The sequence below is a fragment of the Chaetura pelagica genome, unplaced genomic scaffold (assembly GCF_000747805.2).
Source record: "Chaetura pelagica isolate M959 unplaced genomic scaffold, ChaPel_1.0 scaffold468, whole genome shotgun sequence".
Taxonomy (NCBI): Eukaryota; Metazoa; Chordata; class Aves; order Apodiformes; family Apodidae; genus Chaetura; species Chaetura pelagica.
This window is the reverse complement of record NW_009954231.1, coordinates 64,057-76,430: the sequence shown is the minus strand read 5'-3', so window position 1 is coordinate 76,430 and position 12,374 is coordinate 64,057. Positions and strand designations below refer to the sequence as shown.

At 54.2% G+C, this 12,374-nt stretch overlaps 2 protein-coding genes across 7 annotated transcripts in view; one reads left to right on the top strand and one right to left on the bottom strand.

The window, feature by feature from the left end:
- Positions 1 to 2,969, top strand: part of EXOC7 (exocyst complex component 7) — a 20,707-nt gene extending 17,738 nt beyond the window's left edge. For 4 of the 6 annotated variants that reach the window (XM_010003606.1, XM_010003605.1, XM_010003603.1 and 1 more), the window contains 7 exons: positions 13 to 63; positions 460 to 580; positions 995 to 1,090; positions 1,381 to 1,444; positions 1,981 to 2,022; positions 2,196 to 2,329; positions 2,721 to 2,969. In XM_010003606.1, the coding sequence (XP_010001908.1) occupies positions 13 to 63; positions 460 to 580; positions 995 to 1,090; positions 1,381 to 1,444; positions 1,981 to 2,022; positions 2,196 to 2,329; positions 2,721 to 2,823 (611 nt within the window). In that variant the 3' untranslated portion in view covers positions 2,824 to 2,969. Of the gene's footprint in view, positions 64 to 459; positions 581 to 994; positions 1,091 to 1,380; positions 1,445 to 1,980; positions 2,023 to 2,195; positions 2,330 to 2,720 lie in introns of all 6 variants that reach the window. The other 2 variants (XM_010003604.1, XM_010003601.1) reach the window with 1 other exon arrangement.
- A 6,912-nt stretch (positions 2,970 to 9,881) lies between these two features.
- GALR2 (galanin receptor 2) lies at positions 9,882 to 12,269 on the bottom strand. The gene is made up of 2 exons (XM_010003599.1): positions 11,927 to 12,269; positions 9,882 to 10,669 (listed from the first exon to the last, which is right to left on the bottom strand). Exons 1-2 carry the CDS (start codon positions 12,265 to 12,267, stop codon positions 9,889 to 9,891), a joined length of 1,122 nt encoding a protein of 373 aa, XP_010001901.1. The 5' UTR covers positions 12,268 to 12,269; the 3' UTR covers positions 9,882 to 9,888.
- Between the last annotated feature and the right edge of the window lie 105 nt (positions 12,270 to 12,374).

Here is a 12,374-nt window from a genome sequence, read left to right as displayed (position 1 = left end):
CCAGCTCTGCAGCTAGTATTTACAGTTCAGAGGTCAGCAGGCGGCTGCTGAGCACCTATATCTGTGAGTACTCTGCACAGCTTCCCACTTCTGCCCCTTCACTTAACTCACCCTTGGGTGAAGAGCACAGACTGTATCTCTTATGCCACATGATCTTTCCATGTTTGAGCTGGAGTTGGATGGGAGGGATGGAAAAAAGGGTCAAACTGGGAGTTTCAGATTGTTACAGTTGGACAGGACAAAGCACAGTGCAGCAGCTTGCTGGGCTGCAGAGCTTTTGTCATCAGTTGCCTCAAACCATTAGTAGTATTGTTAAGTACACGTGATTGTACCTCACCTACACATGCACTTGGGGCTTTGCTGGTCACTTTGCTGTGACAGTACAGAGCACTCAGTTTGGAACACCAGTAATGAGAGTCTTCAGTGCAAAACCTTTTGTTCTGTTTTTCCTTCTTCAAGGCAAAGTGCTGGGCAACTTGCAGCTTAACCTTCTTAGTAAATCCAAGGTTTATGAAGACCCAGCTTTGAGTGCCATTTTTCTGCACAACAACTACAACTACATTCTGAAATCTCTGGAAAAGTAAGTGTGCACCTGGGAAAATCTTCTTGGAGTCCCAAGCATGGTTTTGGAGCAGAGCTCTGCATTAAGTGCATTTACTTGCTGGTCTGTCTCATCTCTGCTCTTCCTTCCATCCTTGAAACTGCCCTTTTGAAAGTTTTGCACTATTATAAACCCTGTTATATGAGAGTGGAAGATAAAAGCATCAGAGATGCCTTAGGTTGTAGTGAGCCCTTTGATCTTGGGAGGACTGAGGATGTGGCTTTGGAAAAGAACTTGGAGTAGCTTTTGCCTCCCAGTTTGTGCATTTCAAGGTCCCTTTGTATTGTAAAGGGCAGAAAAGAAGGTGTTGATAGAGGCTTGAAATGTTGCCATCCTGCTGCAGCCCTGAGAGCAGCTGGCTCATGTGCTTCCTCAGGTTTTCTTTACTTTCAGGTCTGAGCTGATCCAGCTGGTGGCTGTGACACAGAAGACAGCAGAGAGATCTTACCGGGAGCTCATTGAGCAGCAGATCCAGACCTACCAGCGCAGGTCAGGTGACATTCTCCCCTCTTCCCTTACTTTTGTCAGTTGGAGAGCTCCTCAGGAGCCAGTGCTGCTGGAGCACTGGGAGAGGTTAGCCTGAAACAGAAATTTGTCTAAAACCAAAGCCAAGCATTTTGGTTTCCAAGCAATTCATCTCAATGAGGGGGGTGCTGTCACTGTGGAAAGTTTTGGGATGCGTGTTATCTGGGGTGGCCTTTGGGACATGGATGAAGACATGTTCTGGTGAGGCACAAGTAACTGCACTTTGCCTCTTTCCAATCTCATTTCACATGCAGCTGGTTGAAGGTGACAGATTACATCTTGGAGAGAAACCTGCCTGTCTTTCAACCAGGAGTGAAGGTGAGAGGATGGACAAGAATGGTTCTGAGATGATAGAGGATGCCAGAAACTTCTTTTCCTTTGTCATATTAAAAAATTTCCCAGAAAGCTTCTTAATATTTCATGCCAGTGTTGCTCTGCAAAGTGAATACTGTGTCTGGGACAGGATAAAAAGCAGCACTGCCTTCTAATATCCCCTGCCCCAGATTCATACAATTTCTGCCTTGGTTCTTTTATTTTCACCTGAGCAGAGGCTTCTATTTTGGACTTGTAAAACCCTGAGACCTTCCTTAGAAAGGGCTGGAAGCATAAAGAAGTCTATTTTTATGTCTGTTCTGGCTGAAAATTACCCTCATTAAACCTACTTCAGGTGAAAGCCAATTGCTGAATGTTGGGTGTGCTGCTCCCTGCAGCTTTCTCCCCTCTCTGCTTTAGGAGAGAGAATTCAAGCCAAGTAGGCAGGATATTACCTAGGTTGGATGGGAGTTGTGGGCAAACACTGATGTTAGAGATTTATTTCTGGTGATTAAATAAAATCCTTTCCCTCTTTGTTGCAGCTCAAGGATAAGGAGAGGCAGGTGATAAAGGAACGTTTTAAGGTAGGGAGGTGTTAGAGGGCATGAGAACATCCCCTGGCTGATTGGGACAGACCAAAGGTCTGCCTAAGGAGCAGGTCTGTCTGTTGGTGATGGGCAGTAGAGGGAAAGAACATCAGACTCAGTACAGAGACATGTTTGCAGACAGGACACTCACTGAGTTTTGCTTTGGACAGGGTTTTAATGATGGGCTGGAGGAGCTATGTAAGATCCAGAAGGCCTGGGCAATCCCAGACATGGAGCAACGGGACAAAATTCGCCAGGCTCAGAAAACCATTGTGAAAGAGACCTATGGTGCCTTCTTGAACAGGTGACAACTTCTTGCAACATTGTGCTCTCTTCATTGGACTTCGGGGCCTGGAGTAGCTTGAGCTGAAGCACTTTTCTGTTGTCCTGTCCACTCTGCACACTAAAACATCCCCAAGCTGAACTCCACTAGTTGCAAACATCTGCTGTCACCCTGGTTCCTTGGTCGGGGTGTGTGCAGATGTTCTAGCTAGCTGAAAGCTCTGAGCCACCCTGGGCTGTTCATGGCAAACTCAGGAGACCAGATTGTCTCCAGGTCACTTGCTCCCTACAAAATGCCCCATCAGATTCAAGTGGGATGTGCTGGAGTGGAGCCGGTTTGTGACAGAGGAGGGGTCAGTGGGTCTCTGTTTTGTTCCACTCATTTGTCACCTGAGGGTTGTCTCTTTTTGCAGATTTGGCAACGTGCCCTTCACCAAGAACCCTGAGAAGTACATCAAATACCAGGTCGACCAGGTGGGAGAGATGATTGAGAAGCTGTTTGACACCTCAGCATAGATCTCTGGCTGCCACGTACTCTCCAGCTGCCAAGTCAGGACTTTCTCAGCAGCCTTTGAAACTCCCTTCCCTTCTTCCCTGCCCCATTGTGGTGGACAGGGTATTACACTTATATTTATCAGATTTATAAACCTGTGGAAACTCTACCTCCTGGTTGTCTTGGCCTTCTTCCATGGATCTGGAGCAAAGGCTGCTGTGTGGGCTCTTGTGTTTGCACATCTTCAGGCTTGGGCAGAAGTGTTGGTGCTTTGATGTGCAGCAGGCAGGGGAATGTGTGGGGAAAAACCAACAAAAACTAAACCCTGCTGAGTATAGTCCTTCTGTTAAGGGCAGGAGGCTGTAAGCTCCAAATGGTGCTGCCTGCTTCCCTGAGGGGTTTTGGGAATTTCAGTTCTGTAGGATCCCAAAAGACATTGTTACTCTGGCACTTGGTTCAGTGCTGGGGCAGGATGCTGGTTCTGCTGTGTGGTGGTGCCAGGCAGGTCTGCCCTCTAGTTACTTACAGGGGATGTTTCACCCCAGAGTTCCACCAGCTGTCCCAGCAGCAGTTCTGTCCTGTGTTGAGGCAGTGGCAGGCAGGGTGGTGGCAGGCTGGAGTCATGACAGAGCAGTGAGAACCAGAGGGAGCTCCGTTGTGTCCTGGCTGATTGCTCCACCTCACTGACCTGGGGCAGAGCACGTGTAGAAGTGTTCCCATATGAATTCTGCAGAGCACCTTCTTCCCATCCCCATTTGGATTTGTTCCCTGACTTGTTAAATCTGATGCAGCTCTTTCCTGCAAGCAGCCACATCCACTCCCTCCTTTTAACTGATGGGCATCAGATGAGAATCACGTGCCACTCTCCTGTGTGCCTTGGAGTGACACTGGTGGGATTTGATTCATCAGATGAGAATCACATGCCACTCTCCTGTGTGCCTTGGAGTGACACTGGTGGGATTTGATTCAGGAGCTGGACTCTGCCATCTTCACACCAAGGCCTTTGGGAGCATCTGTTGTTTCTGTGATCTCTGGCCAGACACCTCCTGCTCCCACCTCACTCACTTCTGCTTGCTCTATTGTGGGATCTTCTCCATGATTTCCCTGTGGTAACACTTGAAATAGAGGGTTTCCACAGAGCTGGGGGTGCTCATGGCAGCTGCTGCTTTACAATTTGGAGCAAATCCCTCATCCACCTGAGCCTGTGCTGGCAGGAGGCAACGTGTGCTGGGCCTGATCAGCCCAGCAGCGGGTGAGCCCTTGTGTCACTGTCTGGGGCACTTGCAGCCAGAGCACGGGGGCGTGGAGGGGGCCAGGCAGCCCTCAGCACAGACAGGGAGTGACAGCAGATGGCAGGAAGGTGCAGAGCTGCGTTTTAACCCTCGCTGCCGTGCATCCACCAACCCTGCCTTTTCTTTCCCAGCAGGGGGAGGCAGCTCTGTGCAGCGTCCCAGCTACGACCTGCACTGCTTCCCTGGGGAAGTCAAGCGTTGCACATCCTCGGAAGGGGCTGCCCTAGGTGGTTATGGTGCCCATGGATAAGAGAGGCCACGTGTCAAAGGACAGAGAGGTGACAACCCGCGTCACACGGGAGCTGGACGTTAGAGCCTGGATTAGAACACTGGCAGACCCAGCTGCTTGCCTGGGTGCTCCCTCCGCAGGGCTGTTTCTCAGGTAGTTTCTGGTCTTTCTGAACCCCTGGCCTCTCCTTTCTCCTCAGTGTGCACCTGAGCATGGTTGGAAACACCCCCTGCTCTTAGTGGTGTAGCAAAGCCCTGAAAAACTGCAGATTTGACAGGCTTGTCAAAGCCTGGACCACTGTGTGGGTTCAAACCTTCATCACACCTGCCAGCTCATGGCCAGGTCTGACCACGCAGGCTCACAGCACAGACCCAGTGGCCCTCCTCAGCAGGAACCTTCCCTCCTGCTCTGGGATCTCAAACGGCAGAAGAAACCTGAGACTTCAGTGCCAGCTGGTTTTCCCTCTGCCAGCTCCAAGAGCCTCTGGAGACAGGCAGGCGCTGCACAGAGTGCTTTTAAGCATAAGCAAAGTTCTGCTGGCTTGCATTGTATGTAGTGTCAAGCCTGGTGGATAAGCTGACATTCACCAGAAGGAACTGGATTCCATCTTTTTCGACCTGTTTCTGCCACAGCAGTGGTCTGATCTGAATTTCTTTCTCTAGGAGAGTGTGTGGAATTAGTTGTACTTAGGCTGAGGCTGCAAAACTTGTTTTATTGCAGCTGATCCCAGGGTGAAGAGATTCACCTGGAACAGCTGCAGGCAAAGCCAGGGGAGGGAAGGGATGAACTTTGCTCACAGCCTTTCTGGACCATCTGGGCTTTGCTGTGGGAGCTGGTATCCTCCTTGTGCTGATGCACTTATGCTAGCCAGAGGCCAAAAGAAAATGTGTGACATCCCTTAGGGGGTGGGATGGGTCCACATAACTTCTTCTGGAGACCTTGGGAACACCTCTGCATGGCCTATACTGAAAGAGACATTTCTGGCCTTTGCTGTCAGCCTGTCCCTCCCAGGAAGATTCTACCAGTGTGAGGCTGGTGGAGCTGGAGCTGGTCCAGCTCAGCTCAGAGGTGGAGAGATGCAATCAGAGAAGGGGATGCAAAATGTCCTGCTCCCTTCTGGTCCTTCCATTACCAGCAACAGCAGTTGGCTGGGTTGTTTTCTATCCCAAGGATGCCCTGGCCACATCTGGAGGAAGAAAGGGGGTGAGAGGCTGCTGGGGGCTGAGGACCTGGTTCAGTGGCAGCCATGAAGTAAGGAGAAACTGGAAGTGGTGAGTAGCTGGGGGAAGAGCTGGCTTCTGGCTGTATGGCTCTTATATGGGAGTCCAAAACCCTTGTCTTCCCTGAACTAAAGGAAAAGTGGAGCCACTTGGTCCCTATTTCCTAAATCCAGCCTCCTTTCACCCTGGTTCTAATTCTTCCCACATCACCTGCCCCTGCCCTGCACAGGGAATGAATGTAGGGAGGTGGTGAGGCTCCTGGCCTGGCTGAGCAGCTGCTGCAGCAGCTCCCTGCTTTGGGAGCAGCAGCACCCTTCAGCCAGAGCCACCCCTCCTGAGGGGGGGAGCAGGGGGAGCCACTTGCCCCTCAGGGCTGACCTCCAGTGTCCCAGTCACGTCGTGCTGCACAGCTAGGGAAGGGCTTCTTGTGCTCCTTGGCTTTTTATGGTAAGGAATGTCTTTGCAATGTGTTAATTAAGAGTGATGATGGCAGCCAAGCACCGGCTGACACCCTCACAGCCCAGCACTTCACACCCCCTGCTATGAGCCCAGCGTGGAGCTGTGAGCTCAGACCATGGGAAAAGGCCATGAACCTGGCCTGGCACTTCCCCAGGGCTGGAGCAGAGCCCTCTGTGCCTCCCTTTGTGCCTCCTCCAAGGCTCCTGCAGGGTTTGACACCCGTTCTGCTCCACCTGTTGGTCAATCCCCTGACACACACAGGGACAAGCTGGGGGATGTGTCTCTGATTTCCTGGGATTTGGGGCTGCAGCCCCATTTCTCTGACTGTTTTTGGGTTTTGTTGTTGTTGGTTTTTCCTGCAGTGAGCCAGGCTGGGGGAATGTGCCAGGGTCTGGCTGTGCTACCTGCTCTTATGGCTTCCTCAGCATTGACCATTATTTTGGGATGGGTACCAGCTCTGGGGTCCCTGCAGCCACCCAGGGCTGCACACAGCAGAGACAAAGCTGGGAGCTTGTTGCATTGGTGCTGATTTGTTCTTGCAGAGTTCTTTGCACCTTCCCCCAGCCTCCAGGCTGCTGCTGTTGGATGCAGGTGACACAGGCCATGGGAAGCTCCAGCTGTTTTGTACCTGCAGCAGTTGGCAGCTTGTTCACAAAGCTGAGCAGCCTGCAGCTCCATCTCTGGGATTTGCAAGCCCCATCCTTCTTCCCATTGATTCATTATTATCATTAACTTCTAACCCCCTTTCTGCCAGGGCCTTGCAGTGGGGTGAGAGCACCTGTGTCCCAGGGCTCTGCTTGCTGTGCTGGTGTTACAGCCATGTTGGGGCTCCTCAAAAAGACCCAAAGCTGCAAAAAGGAGCAGCAAAGCTGAGCTGAGGGGGAGCAGGGATGTTCTGAGCTGTGTGTGCTTCTGATGAGCTGCTTTGGTGAGGTGACCTGAGTTTATAAACTTCATTTAACACTTGTCTCCTGCTGGTTGCTGTGAGCCTGCTTCTGCTAGGGTGGGACCACGGGGTGCCCTGCCTGCACAGCCAGAGTGCTGTCACCCAGAGCCACCCAGCAGGGTTACTTGCCTCTTCTTTGGCTGTTCCCTGGTGGCCACGCTGCTGCCGAAGGATCCAGCAGGGAATGTGAGAAGTGGGTCCCCAGAGCCCCAGCTTTGCTGCTTGGGGTTGTCCCCCAGCCTGGGGGCAGCTTGGCACTGGGCACTTGAGAGGTCAGTGGCCATGCTGTGGCCTCAGGTTTTCCCAGGGCCAGCTCAGGGGTGGCACCAGGAGCCTCCCTGGGGCTGGGTGAGGAGTTTTTGGGGACAGGCAGGCCCCTCTGCCTGGCCCTGCTCCCCATGGGTCTGTCAGGGCCAGGTGCTATGTGCTGGCTCTCTGTGAGCAGCAGCAGCCCTGGGGGGCTGCTCCTCCTCTTGGGTCCTTCCCCTGGCACCCCAACTCTAACTCCATGGTGAAGTGGGCACCAGCCCAGCTCCTTCTTTCCCCCACAGGGCTCTTTTTGGGTGGATTTTGAGCCTCCTGCTTGGGCACAATGCAAAGATGGAGGTTTGCTGACTGACTGGCACATCTGTGAGCTGGTTATTTTTATTTTCTTGTGAAAGCTATAAAAAGATGAACTCAGGAGCAACTCTTGTCCTTTCTGGGAACTCAGCCCTCTGTGGAGGGGAATGAGCTGGGTGGTGTGACCTGTGGTGTGACCCTGGGATGGGCACCATCATGCCCTGCAGCATCTCAGGTTGTGGTCTGTGGGTGTGAGAGGAGAACAGGTCTGGGGAAGGTGAGATGGAGGGGAGCAGGGTTTGTGACTCCTCTGCCATGGGATGAAGGGACAGGGGACAGTGCACCCTGAGCCATGTTAGCACAGGGACCCCTGTCCTTGGGCACTGCAGAGGCAGTGGGACAACATCTCCATCCCCAAGGGGAGGTGATAACTCTGTCCAGGAGAGAGGCTTGAACCCCTCGGTGTGGAGGGATCCATCAGAGCCAGACCCTGTGGCTCTCTGAGCAGAGGTGGATGAGGGCAGGAGAAAAACAAGGCTTTTAGCTATGTTTGTGTGGCTGATTTCAATGTTTTCCCTGGCTGGGAAGGGGACATAAATCCAGATGTACTGAATTGAGCTGTTTATACACTTGCTCTCTGTGACTTATGCCATGAGCAGGCCTAGACTAAATATAAGGGTTATTGATATGAGGCTGTGGCCGATTTATGGCCCTCTGTGGGAGGACAGGAAGATCTGGTTATAGTAACACTCAGCAGGGGAAAAGAACTGTTTGACAACCAAAAGCTTCCTGGGGAGTGGTGGAGGGCAGAGTGATGGGGAGTGGGTTGGGTGCTGGGTAGCAACAGCCTCCTGCAATGCATCCCAGTCCTGGGGAGCTCTGCCAAGGGGGTGCACAAGCAGGGAAATGGGTACAGACAGGTTTATACTCACTGCAAGGGCAATTTCTAGAGACTTGATCCTCACAAGTGGTTGGTGCTGTCAGGGTACAGCCCTGGGCACTGCAGGGATATTTAGCCCAGCTCATTCCCATTCCTGGGTGCTCTCACCACCTCCTCTGGCTGTGCCCTGCTGCAGGGCTTTCAAAAGAGCTAATTGATCCTATTCCCATGATGCCCTTTTAAAATGATGGATCTCATGGAGCCTTGGAAGTGTTAAGAGTGGGGAGCCCATCAGCCACGTCAGCCTCTCATGCTCAGGTCCAGCTGAGTTGAGGGGAACACGGTGTCATTTGATGAACGTGCTCAGCCATAACCCACCTGCTTCACCCCCTGCTGCCTGGGGCTTCCTCAGGCCAACGGGTCCCCCCACCCCTCCAGTGCCCATCTCCTCTGCTGTGGGGTTTCTCAAGGGAATGGGAAACACTGATGCAGGATGAAGGGTTGGTTTTATTGTGGCTTCTCCATCTCGCCAGGGTCCCCCAGCACTCACACAGCCCTGGCATCACCCCACGGCCACAGGAAAGCAGGGCCAGTGCTCTGCTAAGTTCTGCTCTGCAAGGACCTTGCCTGGCCCGAGATGCTGAGCTGAGCCCAAGCTGTTTGGAAGCATCAAAGTCCTCTCCCTGCACTGATCCCCTGGTGTCCCACCTTGCTTCCCCTGGCAACCACAGCCTCTGCCATCAGGCCATGGCTGAGCTCCCCTGGGAAACTGCTGCCCTCCCCACTGGTCCTTGGTGACCTCTGGATGCTCTGCAGAGCCTCACATGCATCAAATGGCAGGGATGAGCCACCAGCAGCAGCACAGAGCAGTGTCCTGTGCCCTCAGCAGTCCTGTCCTTAGGCCATGGCACTTGTCTTGGCCATGGATGCTGCTTCCAGCCATGTCCCATCTTAGGGAAAACTTCCCCAAGCCCCAGGGAGATGTGAAGCCTGGCCAGAAACAAACAGAAGGTTTGTCTCCTGATTTCTACTTTTCTCTCCTGGATTTTCCTACCTGAGCTGGGTTTGTGCCTGTGTGGCTGTGGCCAGCAGTGCCCTGGGACACAAACAGATCAGGACTTCCCAAATGTCCCTAAAAGCACAGACTGCTGACTCCAGCCAGACACTGTGGTGGCTGGAGGGACCAGAGCTTTCAGTAGACTCCAGGTGTAGATGCAACCCGGGGTGTGAGTTCATCCATGATGGAGGAAGCAGTGATTACACATGAGAGTTGATTTGGGGATTTTGATCTCTCTGCTTTTAGCAAGTGCTTGGTGGAAGCAAATCCTGCCCGTAGATCCTCAGTGGGTCACTTGGCTGAGCCTGCAGCAGCAGCACTGCTTGCAGAGTTACACATTTGAACGAAAAAGGGTCCAAATCGATGCATTTCAACCCAAAACATAGCTGATCCCCAGGCCTGCCACACTGCAGGCAAAAGCCCTGGGGGTGGGAAGAAGCCGTGCTAGGTGACCCTGAAGGTGATGAAGGAGCCATCTGCTTCCTGCTGCTGTCCCAGGGGCTCTGCCTCCCCCCAGGGCTGGGCTGGGACCTGGCAGCTCAGGGAAGGGTGTCCGAGCAGAGCTTCACTGAGGTGGGTCACCTGGCTGAGCTCTGCCTCCAGCACACTGAGGGTGTTGGTACCTTGGGCCAGGTGCACCTTGTTGGCTGCTTGCTTGTGCAAGAGGCAGCTGAAGATCTTCTTGAAACCCTTGCGGAAATGCTTGGAGACCAGGGCGTAGACGATGGGGTTGACGCAGGAGTTGGCGTAAGAGACGAGGTGGGAGAGGATGCGCAGCACGTAGGTGAGGTGGTTGAGGGGGAAGTGCCCGAACCACACAAAGAGGATGACCAGGTGATGGGGCAGCCAACAGAGGCAGAACAGGAGGGCTACGATGATGATCATCCTGGTGACCTTCCCCTTGGCCTTCCTGGACTCCGACATGTCTTGGAGAGGGTCCACGGAGCTCCAGAGGTAGCGGATGGTGCGTGCGTAGGTGAGGCTCAGGATCAGCACGGGGAGGAGGTAGCTGAAGATGAAGGTGCAGATGTCCATCACCTTGCGCTGGGGGATCTCCCAGATGGGGTGGCACACGGTCAGGTTGGCCAGCTGGAACTGCTGGTAGTAGCTGAGGTAGGGGCCCGAGAAGATGAGGGACAGTGCCCAGATGATGCAGATGGCCAGGAGGGCGTTCCTGGGGGTCCTCAGCTCCCTTGAGTGCAGGGGGTATCTTATGGCCAAGTACCTGCACAGGGGATGGAGAGGGACATGACTGCAGGCCTGGGGAGGGCACAGAGAGCCACCCCAGGAGCAGACTGGAGAAAGGGTAAAAGTGATGGATCTGAGCTTTCCAGGGCAATTAGTCCCACAGTTGATTCCCTGGTATTTCAGTGGGTCCCAGTAGAGGAAGGAGGGTCCTCTCCCCCAGCCCTGTCCTGTCACCCTCTGGGGTCCTGGCAGTGCTCATGGGGAAGTGCTCACTCAACCATCAGTCGATCTGGCACAGGGGATGGTGGAATTGGGAACACGAAGGCAGGAGCAAGTCCCCAGCATCCCCAGACACAGTGCCCCTCCCCCTGCCACGTGCAAAAGCACATCACTCGTTTTCAATTCTGCAATTAGCTGGTTCCTTAATTAAACCCTGATCCAGGGGTTGTGCAAGCCCCTGCTTGCTTTACACCCCCTTCCCTCAGCTCTGGGGGATGCAGGAGGAGCCCCTGGCTGTGTTCTAGCTCTGGGAAACTGGGGGGGCTGTCCTGGCAGCCAGAGCAGGGCCAGCCTGGGATGGGAGGTGGTGCCAGCCTTGCTCTGGTGCTGCCACTGCACTTCCCAGGGGAATTCCACTGGGCTTTCCAGAACCCAACATCTCATGGGTTTCCAGAGCAGCAGCAGGAGCTCCCTGCCTCTTGCTCCCTGCAGTTAGGAGCTCACCAGCCCTCGCAAGCACAGGCAGGAGCAACAGGCTGCTTTTATAGAGCTTCCCAGCTAAAACCCACCCTGGGATGGTCACTGGGGCAAGGGAAGCTGCTGGGACACAAAGGGGCTTTCTTGCTAATGAAAGGGGAGGGTGGGAAAAGCAGTGTCCCAGCTTACAGACCCCAGTGCTTTCTCCTCGAGGTTCTCCTGCTTTGCCTTGGGCTGTTGGGAGGGCAGGGGCTCTCTCTGTGTTCTGGGAAGAGCCAGGGCTGCCCAGGGACTGAACTTGGTTCCTCTCTGGTTTTCTATCCCCTGTTCAGCTGCCAGAGCCTGCAGATAAACCCCAGTCCTACAGCTTTGGAGTCTAAAAGCCTCTTCCAGCTGGGCACTGGGGGTCCCAAATCCAACCCTCTCTGCAGCACCTCATCCTCAGTGGTCCTTGCACCCACGAGCTGTGAAATGCTCCTGGATCTCCCTGGGAGGCAGCAGCAATCAGGGCTGTGCTTCAGGGGACCCTGTCTGGAGTAGAACCCAGAGAAAGGGGAGTCTCCAGGTACAGGGAGCCCCCCCCCATCCCCTTTCCTACCTGTCGAGGGAGACGGTGGTGAGAGTGAAGCTGCTGGCGTACATGGTGAGGTAGATGAAGAAGTGGACAGCCTTGCAGAGGAAGGGCCCAAACACCCACCCCTCCAGGGTGTAGATGGTGGCTTGGAAAGGGACGCAGAAGAGGATGAAGCAGAGATCAGCCACCCCCAGGTTGAGGATGAAGAGGTTGGTGGTGTTCTTCCCCCGCCCGCCGCGCAGCAGCACAGCCAGCACCAGGCAGTTGCCCACGGTGCCCACCAGGAAGATGAGGAGGTACAGGAGGGGGATGAGCAGGGCCTCGGGCTGCCAGCCCCCCTGGGCTTCCCCCCCAGAGCCGTTCATGGCCGGGAGAGCGGGCAGAGGGGAGGGACACGGGAGCGAGCGCCGGGAAAGCAGCGGGAGAGAGTAGAGAGGGCACAGGGAGCCGGGGGGGGGGCGTGGGAAAGGGG